General features: G+C 43.2%; 1 protein-coding gene across 3 annotated transcripts in view; it reads right to left on the reverse strand.

The window, feature by feature from the left end:
- Positions 1-20,956, reverse strand: part of Adam18 (ADAM metallopeptidase domain 18) — an 81,839-nt gene that overhangs the window by 20,103 nt on the left and 40,780 nt on the right. For all 3 annotated transcript variants that reach the window (XR_004109811.1, XM_031339319.1, XM_031339318.1), the window contains exons 11-16: positions 17,002-17,138; positions 16,393-16,576; positions 12,504-12,599; positions 8,752-8,950; positions 2,919-3,024; positions 1,438-1,624 (exon numbers count right to left, since the gene is read on the reverse strand). Coding sequence is in view for 2 of the 3 variants with exons in the window: in XM_031339319.1 (XP_031195179.1) it covers positions 1,438-1,624; positions 2,919-3,024; positions 8,752-8,950; positions 12,504-12,599; positions 16,393-16,576; positions 17,002-17,138 (909 nt within the window). In the remaining variant the exon portion in view is untranslated. The remainder of the gene's footprint in view (positions 1-1,437; positions 1,625-2,918; positions 3,025-8,751; positions 8,951-12,503; positions 12,600-16,392; positions 16,577-17,001; positions 17,139-20,956) is intronic.

Consider the following 20,956-nt stretch of genomic DNA (forward strand, 5'->3'; position numbering starts at 1 on the left):
TGCTTGGGGCTCCTGCCTCACAGTCAGACCTAAAGTCAGGGCCCTCTGCCTGGCATGAGGTAGGTCCCAGTGCTTGGGGCTCCTGCTTCACAGTCAGACATAAAGTCAGGGCCCTCTGCCTGGCATGAGGTAGGTCCTATGCTTGGGGCTCCTGCCTCACAGTCAGACATAAAGTCAGGGCCCTCTGCCTGGCATGAGGTAGGTCCTGTGCTTGGGGCTCCTGCCTCACAGTCAGACCTAAAGTCAGGGCCCTCTGCCTGGCATGAGGTAGGTCCCGTGCTTGGGGCTCCTGCCTCACAGTCTTACATGTGGAACTCTGATCTGGGGCTACTGTCACACTGGAAAGTCTGAGCTGAAAGGCAAGCTTTCTTTATGGTTTGCTCATCTATTTGGGGGTAGACTTCTGTTGCTCCCTGGTAGTCTGAATGCGGGCTGTGTGCATCCTCACTGGCTCAGAACTGCCTTCCCTGTGGGCTTCTCCGTGATTGTAGCTTATGCTATGAAGATGTTCTAAGAAGAGAGATGAAGGCTGGGTACCAGTTTTCCCTAATCTGATATTCCAAACTTTCCTCTAGTCTATCTGAGGAGCAAACTCTTAGAGGTAGCTCCCAGAGACCGTTGACTACACAGGGCAGTCATCCCCCGGACCTGGGATCTTAGCATCCACAAGCTTCCCCGGGGATCACGAACTGCTGATCTTAGGAGTTCAGAGCTGGCTTTGCAAGCAAACACTGTAGGCCATTGACCTGTAGCCAAAGGGTTTATAAATAGCCACTTTCAACCTCACAGGGCGGTTAGTGTGTTTTCTGAGTTGGGTCCCCTCATGTCCCTAGACTGAGAAACTCTGGATTTTAGTTCTCTCTTTGTATAATGACTTCATGAATACAATTTGCATATCTATGTACACTTGCACGTATAGCTATGCATGCACACATGAGCTTGTCTCTGAGCGATAGCCATTGGCTATGCATGCACACGTGAGCTTGTCTCTGAGCGATAGCCATTGGCTGTGCATGCACACGTGAGCTTGTCTCTGGGCGATAGCCATTAGCTGTGCTTCCCGAGTCTTGCTTTGGCTCTTTCAAACTATTCACATTTACACTCTGGTCATATACATAAGCACATGATCTGATTAATATGAATATCGCTTGCAGTGAAGTAAGAGGAAATGAAAACTCAGTTTTACTACTGGAAGTTATTAGGTCTGAAAAATCATAGCATTTGGTGGTTAGTACGCTCTTGTGTTAAAAACATGTGGTGCTTGTTTGTTTTTTACCTAGAGACTGAAAAGCATTGCGATATGAATACTAAAGCTCCCTTGAATTTGCCATTTAACATCCTATAGAAAATGAACACAAGCACCAGGTTCAAACTGTGATAGCCATCGTGGCAATTAGCATAAATTAACAGAGCTAAATAAAATCCTCAGTCGATTACCATTTGTGGTCCACACACAGTGCCATCAGCCACGTACGCGCTATCTCTGCCATCTGCTCTCATAGACAACCCAGGAAGTACGGACAGACACACGCTGTCATGGACGTACGAATACACTACAGATTGGCTAGGGCTTTTATAATTCTTGTGAGGCCGAAAACAAGCTAATTTTCCACAGAGAACATCCCTGGAGATGGAAACAGAAAAGTCTTCATCATCATTTTAGCTTTCAGTTAATGATATAAAACAACGATGCAATGGTAACAGTGTTTTATGATGTTATGAGATTTTTGTTTTTGTTTTTTTGTTTTTTGCTTTTCGTTTTTGTTTTTTTGAGACAGGGTTTCTCTGTATAGCCCTGGCTCTCCTGGAACTCACTCTGTAGACCAGGCTGGCCTCGAACTCGGAAATCCGCCTGCCTCTGCCTCCTGAGTGCTGGGATTATATAAGATTTTTTAAAAACATGAGCAGGTAAGTTCAAACAGGTTAATTAGCACCGTGGCAGTCTTGGAATGTATATACTGAATCCACACATGTACATGCAACTTTATTTTCATCTTTTGGTTATGCACTATCATTTTATTACTATACACATTGTTATACCACATAGAGGTTTACAATATATTTGATCTGTTACTCAGATCCATGTGCACATATGTGCTCACGTGTGCATAAATATACATGTACATGGAGGGCAGAAGGCGTGCTGGGCGCCAGTCCTCATGGAGGGCAGAAGGCTGTGCTGGGCGCCTGTCCTCAGGTTCTGTTCACCTTCACTTTTTGTGACATGGTTCCTCACTGGCCTCAGGCTCACAGAATAAGCCTGGTTAGTGGCTTAGTGAGACCCTGGAATCCATCTTTCTCTATCTCCCCACGGCATCTGGCTTTCTCCCCATGAGTTCTGTGGCTCTAACTTGGACAAGCACTTTCCTCTCTGAGCAAGAATCCTCCCAGCCCCTCTGTGACTTTTTAAAACATCCAAGTGAATTTCTGGCAGCGCTTGCTACAAGGTAATTACTCCCATTATTGGACCCAGGAGCTGTTTCATGTTATAATAAACCAAGCTACAACAGTCCAAATGGAGCCATCGAGACACGCTCTGCAGCTTTACTTGTCGGCCTTGTAGAAACAACCAACAAGATGAAAATTTCTTTCCTCTCAACAATCTTAAGTTGTAAAAAAAAAAAAAAAAAATTAAATACCTGCTTTAGGATTATTGTCAACTACAGACTTAAAACACAACTCAGTTTCAATTTAATTTTAATTTTCTGAACTTTGGCAGTTCCCCATAACAAGCACAACCCCATTCCCCATTCTCATCCTTAGGATGGGTGAGTGCACTATACATGTCAGTCTGCTCATGCACTCATTTGATGAGATTATTTTCCTACCATAACAATTTGCTAGTTGTCATCACTTAGTATATGTCTTTTAGTCAAAGTGTTCTGACTCAGAAAAACAACTACTTTTTCTATACATACTGCTGTCCGCAAGATGATGAGTCTGAGTTTTTAGAATCACAGTTGGCCAGATTTTCATGTGGTGAATTCACTTTTTCAAAACAGGCATAGGAGGCGCCTTGAGAACCTAAAGAGGAAACAGGTTCCTAAGTTACTATCTTTAATCCAATTTACATGCTTGTTAGTAACAGACTAGTAAAACCGTCATTTCAAAATGAACATGCATTTTTCATGCTTTGTTTGGTTTCCTTGGGTAAACTGCTAATGTCATAACATAAAACAGAAGAGATTATGTCCATTGCTACAGGTTACATTGATGTGTTTACTTATTTGTTGTTTTGAAATAAGGTGTGTTATATATCTGGGACTGGCCTTGGCCTTGAAAACCTCCTGCCTCAGCCTTTTGATGCTTGGGATTTTAGGCATGTCCATGTTTGTGTGTGTGTGTGTGTGTGTGTGTGCTTGCACACACATGCATGTGTCTGTATGTGGAGAAGGAAATTCATATATTGCTCCTTAGGCACAATTCACATTGCTTTTTTTTTAAAAAAAACTTATTGTATTTTATATATATGCATGCTTATGATATTCAGTTCTCTAACTGCTGAATAAGTAAATAGTCAACACTAATAAACAATGAGAATTAAATGAAGTGTTTGCCCCCCAACCCATAGCCCAAGACACCTCCATTATTTCTTCCAGCTTTTAGTTTTCCTCTACTGGAAAACATCAATCATCTTTATATAAAATAATAAAGAGAAGTCAATTTAAAAAAAAAACTATCAGAAGGGAGATAAGCAGTATGATAGGGGGCTTTTAAACAAGATAATGAGATCTTTAAGATTGATTACAGAGGTTTGGTACAGTAAGGTCCTAGGAGAGGATTTCATCAACTGGAAGAGGGTACCAAGACCAGCCCAGAGGGGAGGGACTACATGTTTAGATTTCCTACACTATTTCATGCTTAGATATACTTAGTTGCCTAAGGTATTTTAAATTTTACTTGTTATATTTAGAAATGATAAAAATGATCTTGATCTTAGTAAAGCTACAGATGAGGATGTTTTATGTTCTTACATTAATGGTGTTTTGATATGACTCTCTGTCAACCTAGACAGGATCACCTTACATTCAACTACAGGAGACCCTAAATAGCTAAAATGTCCCTGGGGGAAAAGATCAAGGCCAGCAGGATTGTCATCTAGATCTCAAGTTCTATTACAGAATCGTAGTAATAATAACACTATGGTATGGGAACAAACACAGATGTGTAGACCAATGGAACAAAATCAAAGACCCAAACATGAGTATCCATAACCACTGCCATATAACTGTTCGGCCATCTAATTTTCAACAAACATGACAAAAACAAACACTTGAGGAAAGACAGCAGCTTCCACAAATGGCACTGGGAAAACTGGGTGGACACAGGCAGAAGAATGAAACTCAGCCTGTATGTTTCGCCCTTACAAACACTAGCTCCAAATGGATTGGGGATCTACCTGCCTGTGAAACTCAAAACAGTCAAACTGCTAGAAGAAAATACAGGCAGTCTCTACAGGATACAGCGTTAGGGAAAGACCTTCTGAGTAGGAAGGACCCCATGTGCTCAGAAATTGAAACTCACAATTGACAAGCGGGACCTCCTGAAGCTAGAAGGTTTCTGCATAGATAAAGAAGCAAGTCTATGGAACGAGAGCCTTTGCCAACTGTACATCTGACAGGGGATTAATATCCAGAAAAAAGATTCCCAACCCTTTATAACTAAAAAATGAACTACAGATCTGAACATACAGTTCTTAAAAGAAAAATAAAAATGGGCAAGAAATATCTTTTAAAAAGTGTTCAACATTCTTAGTGTTATGTTTATGTTCTTTATAAAAAAGAAAACAAAGCCAGTGATATGTTGGTGGAGGCACGGTAGGTATGGTTGCAGGGGAAGGGGATGCTTCTGCGGGCCCATGCTGGGGCATTCCTTCCCCCTAAGGTACCAGCCACATGATGGTGTAGTATAGAATAGAGTTTATTTAGGGCATGAGGAGGGAAGTTGAGGAGGTATTAGAGACAGGGAAAGGGAGAGAGGTGAGGAAGAGGGAGAGAGAAAAAAGGGGGGGAAGAGACCAGCCATGAACACACAGAGAGAGGGGGGATGAGAGAGGGGAATGGGGAGAGAAAGGACAGAGGGGGAAGAAGGAAAGAGAGTAAGAGAGCCCCTTCATAGTGAGTCAGGCATAACTGGCTATTGCCAGGGAACTGTGGGGCAGACCTTAGAAGAAATGCTAACACTTAGAAGTCAGGAATACACAAGTTAAAAGTGCTTTGAGATTTCATGTTACCCAAGTCAGAACGGTCAAGATCAAGAACACAACTGAGAATTAATGCTAGTGTGGATATCAGAAAAGGGAGTCCTCACTTGCTGTTTGAGGTTTGCAATTTGGTCCAGCCACACTGGAAATCACTGGAGGATTCTCAGAAAGCTAAACGTAGATCTGTTTTGTAGTTCAGCCATCCCACTCCTTGGCATACGACCAAAATGTCACATCCTATCCTGCAGATACTTGCTCAGCCAAGGCCTTTGATTCTCTAGTCATATTCATCATAGTTAGGGAATAGAAACGACCTAGATATCCTCCAACAGATTCGTGGAGAGTGAAAATGTGGCTCATATACTCACTGTAATTAAATTCAGCTATAAAACTGAAATCACAAAGTTTGCATTAAGTGGGTGGATCTAAAAAGTATTATACTGAACGATGTAACTTAGACCTAGAAAGACAGATGCTATACGTTCTCTTATATCTGAGGATCTTACCTCTCAGTATTTAGATGTCAGTATATAACCTGCAGTAACTTAAGATACCAGGAAAGTAAAAGTGGATCATATGTGGGAGAGTTCTTTAGAGGGGGGTACAGTAGGACACAGATGCACATAAAGGGGAAATGGGAAAAATGAGACAAGGAATTAAATGGAAGGGGAAGGGAGGGCAATAGAGAGAAGGGGGTATAAATGGAGGGAGGGAGAGATAAATAATACTAAGGATGTTTGAAAAGTTCATAGAGAAACATTATTTTAATATTTACATATATACATTTTAACTGAGTATATATGCACACATTATACATGTGTATATGTGTGTGTATATATACATATATGTATATATATGTGTATATATATATGAAGGCATACCACTTGAAGTGATAATGCTTCCACTATGGCCAGGCATAGGAAAATTCCTTTGGAATTGTTGAACAGAGGAGTCAAGAAGACTCCAAAAATCACATCTGCTATTGCCATTGCCTTGGTTGCCTCCCTGAAGTTAAAGGGAAGTGCTTATTGCTGAAAACACTGTGTACTTCAGACACAACCTGTCTGGATCTGACTCGAAACCTTCCTCTCTGAGGATGGGTCCTCACGCTATCTGAAAGTCCTGTGCAAGTTGCCGAGGGAGCAAAGCAATCAAGTCCCACCAAGATATAATGGCCATGAACGGCACCAATGACCAGGATAGCAAGCATCCTAAAGGTGTAATAGTGGCATCTGCCTGCATCCTACTGTTAGGCAGCTGCTGTCTAATTGGACATAAGGCACTCTGAACAGAGAGGAGTTCATGCTTGATACTGTAACTACCCGGCTGGTGGGGCCATGGGACCCGGAGGATAACCTACTACTGCTGCTATCCTAAGCTACTATAAACTCTAACTGCACTCTAAGTCCTCATCCACAGACTCACAGGTAAGTGTAGTTCTCACCTCTCATGCAAGAAGCTTCTGTTTTGCATGAGAGAGACCATCACAGAAATCCACAACTGGTCAAAATCCAGAGAACACTGACTGTGGAGTACCCAACCCCAAATGATACATCTCCAATACAATTCCAATACAGCTACTGCACCTAAGGCTTAAAGGATACTGCAGAACATACAAAGAAAGAGGCGGAGGGCTGGGCACGGGCTGTTGGATAGGCTCCCAGGCAATAGATAAGCAGGGCCCTCAACAGTGACAAGGGCAGTTAACGCGCCGATGTAGAGGGTTCTCCCCCTAGGTGAAGATCTGGCAATTAAAGGCTGAGAAGACGGGGAAATCATCCTTTTTCTGTATCCAGCTTCCTGATAATATAATTCAATCCCAAGCATTCAGCTTTGAACACATACACATAGGAGTCACACCAAAGATACTCGGTAGGCTCTACTACATATGTACATATGCTTGAAACAGTACTTAAAGAAGATGTCTTAAATCTGAGACACAGTTGGGGGAATGTGTGAGGAATTGTAGGAGCAAGGGAGTGTGGAAATGATATAAATATAATGTTCATTATGAAATTATAAAGATTACATTAGCGTTACTTTATGGCAGGCAATGTTGCCCCCCCCCCCCACTGGTCTTTCGAAGATAACAAATAAAAAGTCTAGTGTAGGGAATGGGTTCTGTCTTCTGGTTAGTGAGGTTCCATAGCCCCCCAAACATTACAGTTACTGCCAATTCTCTTGATTACTTCCCAGAACTGATTGGGAAGGCGCTGTTGCTGAAGATTCCACCAAACTGGTACTGCCCTGGAAGTTTCATCCTTACTGGCTAGTTTTAACAATGCTAGAAGGTGAGAGGCACGTTAGCAGACCAGAGAGTCAGTCGTCATACTTTTTCAGCTGTGACCCTACAAGCTATACTAACAATGGTCCGGGAAGACGCACCCACTGGGACAATAATGGGCAAATGTCCTGGGAGTAACCACGTACCTTCTGATTGGATGTATGGGCAATTCCGTAAGATGTTACATATATAACTGTTAATGTAATTTGGGGTAAGAACCTGTGGCTAGACAGGTTCTACTTCCTAGGAGAGAGCCTCTTGTGGCCGTAGTATTAAATAGGCTCCTAATGGCTTGTGAATAGACCCAGACCCATTTTCTGATGGCTCCTCCCTGACTCCTCCCATTGTCTTGGCTATGGCAGATTTTTCTCTTATTCTCTTACTTTAAGCTCTCACTTAGTGAAGTTCTACTCCAGGTTTTAATGGAAACCCAGTCCTTTCCTGTAGGTCATGTTGTCCTGGATAACGTCTATCATCATAACTGCTCTCCCACACCTCAAGGACCAATCATAGCCACAGGAGTCTCTGATCATTCTGAAGGATGGTTTCCTGTTAGTTACTTTCGCAAACCCATTGCTCTGATCTCTAACATTGCATTGTAAATTAGTTGTATATGCAAATTATTTAGTCACCCTACATATAGATAATCATGTTGGGGCACACTAAAAACACCAGCAGGCATGTAAGAGTCTGATCTGGATTTTTCTAAAATGTTTCTTGAGGAAAAAAAAAAGATGAACAAAACCAAGACAGGAGGATGATGGGTTCAAAGTCAGCCTCCACCATAAAATGAGACTATTTCAAAACAAACAAAACCGTGCCGAGAATCTTGAGCAGGAGTTCTGGGCAGGTAAGCCTGTGAGTTCTGCTATGGTGGCAGTTCCACAGTCAGCCAACTGACCACATGTGAATGACATCCACTCCAAGCTTTGTAAGTTTCATGTTCTCAATTCTGGATTATGAATGTGGTGGATAATAGGAAATTAAGATGTCGCAATCTACGTATTTACTATTTACATTTTCACAGAATGTAGGAGGTATAAGCAACATTTTTTTTTCCTTAAAACCAAACCTTGAGAAAAGGCATACGTACATAGCAATTTTCTTAGAAGTTTTCTATCGTGTCTATAGTTTTTTTTCTTTAACTTCAGTTTAGCCCTTCTCAGAAGTGTGACCCAGGCTCTTCCTCAACGAGGCTCTAGGGAAGTAATACAAACCCTACATAGCAGTCCAAGTGCAACACGAATACGAAAGAAAATGGTACCTTTTCCAAACAAGCCGACACACTGGTCATTAAGAGCTTGGCACCGTCCATTGTAGCAGTATGCAGATCCCAACCTGCACAAATGGCCATTCAGTGCAAAGGTGTCAGGGACACAGTGGCTAGAGGATCCATCACAATATTCTGTGAAATCACACTCTGGGTCAACAGCTTTTCTACAGGGAGTGCCTGCGGCTGACAGCTGGGGACAGAAAAACAGATCAGAGGCTGTATTTGTATTTGTCAAAGAAAATGGCTAAACATGTCTGTCTGGTTGTGGCTAATCGAGGGACTAAGAGCCCTACTCAAACTAAGAGTTCTAGAAAGAGAAAAGTCAAGCAAAACACCCACTGGGAAGCGTGGAGAACAGTAGCTCTCCACAGATCCCCACTGGCGGCAGGCTTGCTGCCATTAAGCCTTGTGGCCCATGGTGTGTGCGCATTCCGACTTGAGCCGCATGTGGATTGAGAAGCGTGGAACAATTGTTCCTACCTATGTTGTTGACAAGGTCCTGAACCCATTTACAGCCTTGACTCTGACTAGCTTATTTGTGTAAGAGATATAAAGAATTTCTTTTATACTTGTAAAGTATGAATTGAAATCATATTCTTTTTAAAAGAAAAGCGCTTAGAATAATGAATGATTAAAAATGTGTTGACACGTATCATCACCAATATTCATTATTTTCAGACAACAAGCGCCTCTCTGCATAGTTCAGATACATTTTTTTGTGGCTGGCGGGATAAATTTCTCATCTGCTGCCATTCATAATAAAATTTACAGTGTCCCAATGTTGACCTACCATGTGTGTTGAAAACAGACACACATGCACACATACACACACACACACAGAATCACACACATGCGTGTGCAGAAACACCCACACATAAACACACTATAATCATTTGAAATTGAATTAATATTTAATTCAATTAAAGGAAAGATAAGTAAAAATAGTACCTTTAAAGTAATGAAAGAAAAAAATCTCAATTTAGAATTTCATATGCTGAAAATATATGTGAAAATGAGTAAGAGGACCAGCAAGACACCTCAGGAGGAGTTGCTGCCAAGCGTGAGGACCAGCAAGACACCTCAGGAGGAGTTGCTGCCAAGCGTGATGGTAGGAGTCCAGTACATGGGAACCTCATAGTGCGAGGAGAGAAACGGCTCTTAGAATCAGTCCTCTGACGTTTATGGCAAAGACATGACAATTCACATACACAAATGAAAAAAAAAACTAATGAGAAATAAAGCCTTTCCCGGGCAAACAGTAGCTATAAAAGAATCCATTCTCAGTAGATGAGAATACAAGAAATAGTAAAAGAAGGCTTTCAAGTTCAAGAAATGTGATGTGATGGGTGGAGTGTGGCTCAGTGGTAGAGTGCATGCTGAGTGTGCACACAGGGCTGAAGTGTGTGTAAAATGATTCTTAAGAAATCTTAACAGAAAAAAAGTAAAACGAAGCTGTAAGTTATATTGTTTTACTTTGCAATCATAAGTACCACATGTGGGAACTTGGATTACTGCATTCACTTTGGAAAATCTTCCATTTTTCTAAAAAGTTCTACATCCTCTTGCTGCAGGATTCAGTATGCCTGCTACAAGCAACCAGCTAGAAGTGGATTGTTACATTCTTGTGAGAGCAGAATTGTAAAAGTGGAAAACAAATTGGTGGTTGTTAGGGACTGTGTGTGGATTGTGGTGTGTGGATTGTGGTGTGTGGACTGTGGTGTGTGGACTGTGGTGTGTGGACTGTGGTGTGTGGACTGCATGTGGACTGTGGTGTGTGGACTGCATGTGGACTGTGGTGTGTGGACTGTGGTGTGTGGACTGCATGTGGACTGTGGTGTGTGAACTGTGGTGTGTTGACTGTGTGTGGACTGTGGTGTATGAACTGTGTGTGGACTGTGGTGTGTGAACTGTGCTGTGTGGACTGTAATATGTGGACTCTGGTGTGTGGACTGTGGTGTGTGAACTGTGATGTGTGGACTGTGGTATGTGGACTATGGTGTGTGGACTGTGGTGTATGGACTGTGTGTAGACTGTGGTGTGTGGACTGCATGTGGACTGTGGTGTGTGGACTGTGGTGTGTGGACTGTGGTGTGTGGACTGTGGTGTGGACTGTGGTGTGTGGACTGTGTGTGCACTGTGGTGTGTAGACTGTGCTGTGTGGACTGTGTGTGGACTGTGGTGTGTGGACTGTGGTGTGGACTGCGGTGTGTTGACTATGTGTGCACTGTGGTGTGTAGACTGTGCTGTGTGGACTGTGTGTGTGGACTGTGCTGTGTGGACTGTGTGTGGACTGTGCTGTGTGGACTGTGCTGTGTGGACTGTGTGTGGACTGTGCTGTGTAGACTGTGTGTGGACTGTGTGTGGACTGTGCTGTGTGGACTGTGGTGTGGACTGTGCTGTGTGGACTGTGTGTGTGGACTGTGGTGTGGACTGTGCTGTGTGGACTGTGTGTGTGGACCGTGTGTGGACTGTGTGTGTGGACTGTGGTGTGGACTGTGGTGTGTTGACTATGTGTGCACTGTGGTGTGTGGACTGTGTGTGCACTGTGGTGCGTAGACTGTGCTGTGTGGACTGTGTGTGGACTGTGCTGTGTAGACTGTGTGTGGACTGTGTGTGGACTGTGCTGTGTGGACTGTGGTGTGGACTGTGCTGTGTGGACTGTGTGTGGACTGTGCTGTGTGGACTGTGTGTGTAGACTGAGTATCTACAAGCAAGAAGCCTTAGGCCATGGATCCACCCACCCTTGAGGAAGATGCTGGCTATGATCCTGGTTGTCCTGATGTTCAGAAACTCTCATTCCCCAAGTCTCACTGCATCAAATTAGATATTTATAGAGAGTTTGAGCAGATGATGGTACAAGCCTATAACTGAAGAACTCTGGAGGATTTCAGGATTAAAGTCATCCTGAGCTACAGACTTGGAGCCTATCTGAAAACAACCCAAGGCCTGAGAACGTTCAAGGGCCTGGGTTCAATCGTCAGCACCACAGAATTTGAGAACAGTTGGGAGAAAGGAACATGTATGACTTTTACAGATTGGGATTTGCAAGAATGGGAACCCTAAAGTATTTTGCATTCTGGAGCTTGACTTCTCACCCAACCAGATTGTTAGGGATGCTGCTGCATTTCTGCTTCTGCACATGCCACAGTTTGTTGTACTTCTGTATAATAATCAAAAACTGCATGCCACCAGGGCCGGTGAGATGGCTCAATGGTTAAAGGCGTTGGATGCCAAACCTGAAACTTGAGTCCGATCCCCAGGACACACATGGTAGAGGGAGAGGACCTGCCCACAAGTTATCCTCAGCCCTTTATACATGCCTCATGACATGCACATGTGTGTGCAAACATGAACCTGTAATAAAACTCAATAACAATATAATCACTCCAATGGCAGAAACCATTTGGGCTGCTCACAGTGTACCTTAGATTTTCCCATCTGCGAGTGCTTAGCATCGTACATGTTTTGCCTGCTCCTCATATTATAATTTCCAGTTATCCTTTATCCAACTTTATGAGTTATCTGGCTACTGGCACATTCCATAATGCAGCGTATACACTTTATCCTGTCTGGGCATTTAGATCAGTTTGTTGGTTTCCATACCATAGATCAGGAAGCACCAGTCGGAGATGCCTTTTTAAGTCCATGGTACCTTAGCACGGAATCTTACCTGCGTTCTTTTGGTCTGGGTAGTCTTGTATCACTGTGCTGTAGCTTTTCTTTGGGAAGTGCCACCCACTCACCTCACACGTGGATGTGCAGCATGCTCCAGATCCACATTGTGCTGAACCTTTTAGTCTACACGTTTCGTGGTCACAGCACTCTTTAAATTGACATTCCTGCAGTTTCAGAAGAAATAGGATTCCAGTCAAGACAGGACTCCCCCTTCAGCCCTCCCCCGGCTCCTCCTTCCTTCCCTCCCTTCTCCCCTTCCTTTCTAAGACAGGCTACTATGTAGCCAAGGTTGCTCTATCGCACAGCAGAAAGTGCCAGTGACAAGCCTCCCTCCCTGCCTCCACCTCCCAAGGGCAGGGGTTTTAGGAGAGGGCACTATCACTTCCAGCTTAATAACTCTTGCTCCTTTGTCTCAACTTCAATTCGCATGCTCTGCTCCTAACTACATTCAATGAGGCTTCACCCTCTTTGGCTTTTATTATCCCTAGAACCACCCAAAGCAGATGTAACCGTAAGAACGGAGGGAAGAGCACTGAAGTCAGTTGTTGAGACATGACATGAACATTTGGGTAATTGGCTCAGAATCCACTGATATATGTTTTTGAGGGAACTGTAACTTTCCAGGAGAAATGCAAACTTTCTTCAGTTCTCTCGTTGATTTGTTTGATATCCATTTTTATTGTGAATGAAGCTGAACTTTAGGAAGTGCAACCAAGACACATTAAGTATTCATGGACTCTCCCCCTGCCAACAGTGTTAGTAGTGGCCTCTATCTATGACATAAAACACAATTCTAAAAATAATAACAATGACAGAATATGGGGCCTGTATGTCATGACAGTGTTTAAAGTCTTCTGATGTCATAATTATCTTCACTGACTCCAAACACGATATTTCTGTGATGTCCTCGTTAATCATTTCACTTTTACATAGTTCAAATGACCCCCATATCCCTTGATTTTTTCCACTGAAGACATTTCAGTCTCTCTTCCTTCTACTCTGGTAATTTCAGGTCATCTTGCTTTATCTTTACTATCTTCTGGATTGTTCTTACAGCACACAAAATAGGGGACCGGTACTGGGGGAGGGGGGCTCTGTCAACTTCAGAGTCGGGGTGTCCCAGAAGGTCACAGGACATTACAAGTATCAGTTGTAGATTTTGTCTATACACTAGGGTTGAGCATTGCAGGTATTGGTTTAGAGTGGGTCTCCCTGTTTTTCATTTGATTTTTGGATTCCAGAACAGGAGCGTTAAGTGACAACATTTAACTATATTTATCAAGGCAGTGCAGTTGGCATGATGGGAGGTAAGGCACTGAATACAGCTAGCCTTCTTGACCTGCAGGCCGGAAGCTGGCTTAACAGGCAGACGCTTGCCTAGAGTACCTCAGGTGTCAGACACTCTGCAGCCATTACTGGAGACTGCTGGACAGAATCTAGAGTCCCTCTGGTGGATGGCCGGATTCGGTTCCTTGTGGCTGTGTGGCGTGACTGGACAGCCAGCTTTTTTTGCTACCTCTCCAGTATAGGCCAGCCAGTGTTTCCTCCAACACTACCTGGGTTTTTTTTTTTTTTTCCTTTTTCTTGTAACTTCCCCATAACTCCTTGACAACACCACACTGTGTTCTATTCCTTCTTTACATCCTTCTGGGCCCCCTTCTATCACATTGATGACTTCTGCTGGATAATTGTTCTCTGATTTTAAGGACTTCTGTGATTAGGTTAGGCCTACCCACATGACTGAGGAAGACATCTTTCCCTCAGGTTTGTAATCTTATTTGTTTCTGAGGGGTAAAGATTACACTTATCTGTGGGTGTCAAAAGAAATGTTTATAGATTGTTGTTTAGGAGTATGCTGGTTTAATAGATTAGTGGTTGTAGATTCTCTTCCAATCACTGTGATTTCGCTAGCACTGATCAGTTGGGTAGGTTTCCAGTAATTTACACGGTCTCCCTGTTGTTGTGTGGATCTTAAGTCCAATTAGAGAGCTATCGGTTACCACCAAGGCATGTGTGCCACTACTGCACCCGTAGGGTTACTGTGCCTGTTGGTCATTGATATGGTTTATAGGTATATCACAACAGGGAAGGCATGGCAGTTGTCTCCTCCTTAGGAAGCTTGCATGGCACTTGATGGTGCTGCAAGAGCTAGTCTTCAGGGAGGGTGCATTCAGGCAAGGTCCAGCTCAGGGGCCTCTGGGTCCTGTTTCTGAAGTGTGTGATATCATCATCAGTAGGGACTCACCTTACCCCTCATCGTAATAACCAAGGACAACAGCAATGGGTTGTGTGTTTTGGGAGTCTCTTAAGAAGACAGCCCTTACACAGAACTCAAAGGAAAGATTCTCATGTCCGCTACTGGGGTTTCTGTTAGGTGGTCTTCGGCCTTTAGAGAGGGCTCTGTCAGCCCAGATGAGAAAAGTTCACTAAAACTATGTTATATATGTTTGCACACAGATTGCATGCACTATAAATTGAGGGGTTATTTTTCTTTCTTCCTTTCTTTTTGTAAATAATTACTAGTAGGATTCCTTGTGTCCTTTTTAGCCATCCATAGTGAGTTTTTCCTTCCCTCCTTCCTTCCTTCTTTATTTACCTCCCTCCCGGAGCTATGTCTTTTATCCACAAGCTGAACACTTGAGCGATGATCAGTAGTTTTCAGAACTATCAGGCCCACTCTGATAAGTGCTAGAAATATCGCTGTGACTCAGGAGCACCCACCCAACAACAAGGAGTAAAAACGTTCTTCAGCAACAGTGAATGTGGAGGATGTGCTAAGAGAGTAGTGACCATCAGCACAAAACCTGAAGGCCGGCGATCTCAAGCCCAGCCAGCACTCAGGAGTAAGGGGGGACTGTGAGGTTAATAAGAGGCTGTGCAGTAAAACCCTGCATCAAAAGAAAAGTCTGTTTACAGTGCAGACGCTCCTGTAGTAGCTACAGCCTGCACTGCTTCCTTCATTCATTAAAGGCAGCAAGCACTGTCTTTCGCCAGGGATGAGGCACCACCACATTTAGTAGCAGGAGAATGCAAGGGGACCACAGTGTTGCATGTCGGGAAAGTCAAATAGCCTTTGGGAATTAATGTAATTAGAGATCATACAAGAATATAAGCACACGCACTGAATCACATTTACAGGTTTTTCTTTTCTTTTGTTTAAAGTAAAAGATGATTTTAGGGATTTAATGTATGTAAAGAAGGAGATCAGCTTTATTTATGGGGAAGGAAGATGCAATTCCTGGCAGAGAAATCATGAAGACACCTTTATAGTACTTAAATGAAGGAGAGTTGTTAAAGATTATAGGACAGTCACATTTATAATAGACTAAATATGGAAGTTCTGCTAGAGGGGTATAGTGCGCCCCAGAAATCTGGCTGATGGAATTATAATGAAGGACACCGCTGAATCTAGAAATAATTTTTAAAGACACCCAAAAGCTTGTAATTGTTTGTTAGTGAGATAAGACAACATATTATAAAATTAAAAAAAAACATTTGCAATCATGAGGTACAGGGGGAAGAACTGAATCAAATTTAGCATGTTTCAGTAAAAATTGGAGGCTGGAACTGGAGGACCTTGTAACTGAGTAGTGGCCAAAATGGGCTTCATACATTCATACATTCATTCTATACGTTCATAATATACTTTGGGCTGGCAGGTGGGGCAACGGTTATGCAACCAGGCCTTCAGCCCACACTTGTCTCAACTCAAGAGATGCCTAATATACCCCACTGTCTGACACTAGGGAGACTGAGATAGGAGAGGCACAAGTTCAAGGTCAACCTAGGCTACACAGAACCCGGACTCACAAAAGAAAAATCACAAAAGAGGCACAGGAAAGAAGTTCAATTGTTTTAGCCTCGTCCTCACATGTCAATCATATGGTAAAGATGTCATAGTCCATACCCAGCACGCAGCGTGACAACATGTAGTCAAGCATGATGTTCACTACGCACCGTCTCATTACCACAGTCACATTCCTCGCCGGCTTCTATGATTCCGTCACCACACATGGCTTGCTTTGGTTGCGATACGTGCACTTTGGACAGGTCACCAAGACATTTCGCATCAAATTTTGAAGCATAATGTGTGTAGTCATGCAAACTACAGTTGCTAAAAGTTTTCACCCCACTGGAACTCCTACAGTGAAAAAAATATTCTCTGATACACCAGCCTACTAAAACACAACATCCTCACCATGCTCCATAGGTAAGTCATGTGACCTCCAGGCACGTGACTCACAAGATGGGACCAGCTAACACCAGAGATAACCAGATGGTCAAAGGCAAGGACAAGAGCATAAGCAACAGAAACCAAGGCTGCTTGGCATCATCAGAACCCAGTTCTCCCACCATAGTGAGTCCTGGATACCCCAACACACCAGAAAAGCAAGAGATATTTCAAATAAAAAATGTATACTTCAGCAGAGGTTCAATGTAAAACTGGAGTTGTATATTGCTTCCTTTTAATTTAATCCACAGTACTATGTTTCTTACAAACTGCTATATAAAATTAATAAATCTAATAAAGGATTTAAAAATAAAACTTATCATGAGAATTCTTACAATGCTCCCTGCTGCATTATGCATGGAGTGCTGGGACAGGAACAACTGTTAACATCGTCGTATGTTAATCCTATGTGAAGGCCAATCAATTGAGCGATAACCACTGAGAACCCCTCCAAACCTACGTCTTCTGGATACTAAAATAGAGACAGGCGAAGAAAGAAATTATTATGTAAGGATAAAACAAAGGCAAGTGATAAACATCTTTGCAGTAACAAAATTTTATACTCCTTTTTATGTTGAACATACATTATCATAATTTAGGCATATCTTTGCTAGGCATATCTATGCTAATTGGCTATTTTCTTTATTTACATGTCATATGATTTCTCCTTTCCTAGTTTCCCCTCCAAAAAACAAACAAACAAACAAAAACAAGAACAAACTCCTGTTGCCTCCCCCCTATGCTTGCCCCCCCACCTTCTCCCACTTATTGGCCCTGGCATTCCCCTACACTGAGGCACAGAACCTTCACAGGGCCAAGTGATCGACTTTGCAATCCTCTACTATACACATGCTGCCAAAACAATCAGTCCCACCATGTATAGTCCTTGGTTGGTGGTTGAGTCCCTGGGAGCTCTGAGGGTACTAGTTAGTTTGTTGTTCATCCTAAGGGGCTGCAAACCCTTCAGCTCCTTTGGTCCTTTCTCTAACTCCATCATTGGGGACCCTGTACTCAGTTCAATGGATGGTTGTGAGCCTCTACATCTGTATTAGTCAGGTACTGTCAGAGCCTCTCAGGAGATAGCTATATTAGGCTGTCATGTCCTTCCTTCAGTCTCTGCTCCATAGTTAGTCTTTGCAACTCCTTCTGTGGGAATTTTGTTCCCCTTTTTAAGAAGGAATTAAATGTCCACATTTTGGTCTTCCTTCTTGAATTTCTTGTGGTTTATGGTTGTTCTTCCTGTATTCAGAACTTCTGGGCTAATATCCATTTATCAGAGAATGCATACCATATGTGTTCTTTTGTGATTGGGTTACCTCACTCAGGATGATATTCTCCAGATCCATCCATTTCCCTAAGAATTTCATAAATTCATTGTTTTTAATAGCTGAGCAGTACTCCCTTGTGTAGATGTACCACATTTTCTGTATCCATTCCTCTGTTGAGGGACATCTGGGTTGTTTCCAGTTTCTGGTTATTATAAATAAGGCTGCTATGAACATGGTGGAGCATGTGTCGTTATTACATGACCTATAGGTCACTGCATCTCTCAGCCCTCATCAGAGAAGCCTCATCTTGCAGCAAATGGTGGACAATGTAGAGATCCACCCAGAGACTGCTCCTCCTGGGAATCTTTCCCTTCTTCAATCATCAAACCTAGATAGACACTACTGTGGATGCCAGCAAGTGCTGGCTTACAGGAGCCTGATATAGCTGTCTCCTGAGAGGCTCGTGACAGTGCCTGACTAATACAGATGTAGAAGCTCACAGCCATCCATTGGACTGAGCACAGGGTCCCCAGTGAAGGAGCTAGAGAAAGGACCCAAGGAGCTGAAGGGTTTGCAATCCCTTAGGACAAACAACAATATGAACTAACTAGTACCCTCAGAGCTCCCAGGGACTAAACTACCAACCAAAGAGTACACATGGTGGGACTCATGGCTCCAGCAGCGTATGTATAGCAGAGGATGGCCTAGTCAGTCATCAATGGGAGGAGAAGCCCTTGGTCCTGTGAAGGTTCTATGTCCCAGTGTAGGGGAATGCCAGGGCCAGGAAGCAGGAGAGGGTGGACTGGTGAGCAGGGGGAGGGGGAGGGTACAGGTTGTTCCCCCCACCCCCCAGAAGGAAAACTAGGAAAGGAGATACCATTTGAAATGTAAATAAAGAAAGTATCTAATAAAAAGAAGAAGATGTACTTATTCACAGGAAGAAAAAAAAAAGACACTTGGGAATGTCCAGTCCTAAACGGGACTCTGCATCTGCATCCTACTCCTCCCTCTAAAGTTCAAGGATCTATGTGGGAGGGTGGGCAAAATGATGTAGAATCAGGGGTAGTAGATGGCTTCAAGGAAACTGTGTTTCAGATGTAGCAAGGCAGACAGATGTATATATAACTCATAGCAACTATGGCGACGTGCACAGACCTGCACAAACCCAACCCAGACAAAAATCCTAGCATAGGAGGAGGAGAGGAGATGATGAGGTCCCACCCTCTAGGTGAGGAGCTGTCAGCATTGGCATTTGGGGGCTGCTGGGAGAGGGAAAGTCATTTTCTAATGGTGTGAGATCCCTGTACCTAGCAGTAGTCTGCCAGTACAAGCTGGACTTGATGGGTTTGAAAAAGGAGGTGAGGGCAAGCAACGGGAGAGGCACTGAGGGGATGAGCATGATTTTAAAAACTATATAAAATTGTCAAAGAATTACCACCATTTTTGTTTTTGTTTTTTCAAAAACAATTTTTTAACAAAGAAAAGCAAGTTACTTCTCGATCCAGGAACATCACCACATGAGTGAAGGACTCTTATCAGGACTTAGATCTAGGGGGTAGGTCTGGTGCTGCTATGTATCAAATATTAAATACCAGCCCTGAGCTCTGGTTGCCCCCCCCCACATACACATACATACACACAAGGAGATCCTCATATATACCAAATGATGCTATGTAAACCTTGCCCCTTAAGGTACTGCTGATTGGTTAATATGGATGCCTTCAGCCTGCACTGGGGCAGAAGGGGGCGGAGCAAAGGTTCACAGGCTTGGGGTCTGAGGTAGGGACCGGGAAGACCTTCCAGTCATCTGTACTGACACACACAAGCTGGAGGGAGGGAAAACAGTTCCCATGAGGTGTCTGAGCAGGGGCTGAGAAGGTTCTGGATCTGAGAGAGTGTGGGTGAGGGACTGAGGCAAAAAGAAGTGAGCAGAGACACTGCGGAATGAAACAGAACACTGAGATTACAGAAAAGACTTTGATTGTTTTGATATAATTAACAAAGATTAGAGTGAAACATAAAAACAAAAAAATGAAAGGACAATAAATATAGTACAATTCATTAGGTCAGCCACTCATTCGAATCCACATAGAAAAGGTGTCTGTCTATCCAGCATGTCGGGGGATGAGGGAGGGCATGTGAGGACACGAAGTCTTTAAATATTTGTACAGAGCATTGTCCCTAATGCTGCGGCCCTTTAGTACAGCTCCTCACGTTGTAGGACCCTCACCGTAAAGTTATTTTTGCTGCTACATTTATGAATCATAATGTAAAACTCTGTGTTTTCCAATGATCTTAGGTGACGCTGTGAAAGGATCATTGACAATGGACATCCCCCTACCCCCCAGAGGGATCAGGACACACAGGTTGAGAACTGCTGCTGTAGGGGACACAGCAAGCAACAGACAGGTGAGGGAGAAAAGTATGGCTTTCAATTCCCAAGGGAAAGCTAAGGCAACTGGAGACTAGTACATTTCAAGGTATCCCACCCACCTACCCACCCTCACACACACACAATTAACTGAATGTTTAGAAGAACCAGATGCCTGTGTGTGGGAATCACACAGCTCTCGTGAGGGTTGGCTTTCTTTCTTTCAGTAGGTTGCAGAGACTCAGTGAAATGTGAATCAGAAAGGCACATGCTCCCAAGGAGACAAAGCGAGTACTGTCACATCACAGCTGTGCAGCCTGCATCATGTGCAGCGGCAGAAAAGATGACACACTCCCCAGAATGTCTCTAGAGTAGAGAAAGAAGTCTTTCTCAAACACGTAGGAAGGCAGCCATACTTTGGATAAACCAGTGTGATGTGATTTAAATCGGGAACGAGCCACCTTTTGTGCCATCAAAGCAAGTTAATATTAGTTCATTATTTGGCTCATGAGAGAATGAGAATTTTGAAAATAACGTGAAGCGTTGTGAAATTGGCCAACGCAAGCTGACGGCTTTTCCTACTTGCTAAATAAACTTGGACACATGGAAGCATCTTGACTTTTGGGCTAATGCTTCAGTTACTTAAAAATC

Source organism: Mastomys coucha, unplaced genomic scaffold, assembly GCF_008632895.1.
Source record: "Mastomys coucha isolate ucsf_1 unplaced genomic scaffold, UCSF_Mcou_1 pScaffold22, whole genome shotgun sequence".
Lineage (NCBI taxonomy): Eukaryota > Metazoa > Chordata > Mammalia > Rodentia > Muridae > Mastomys > Mastomys coucha.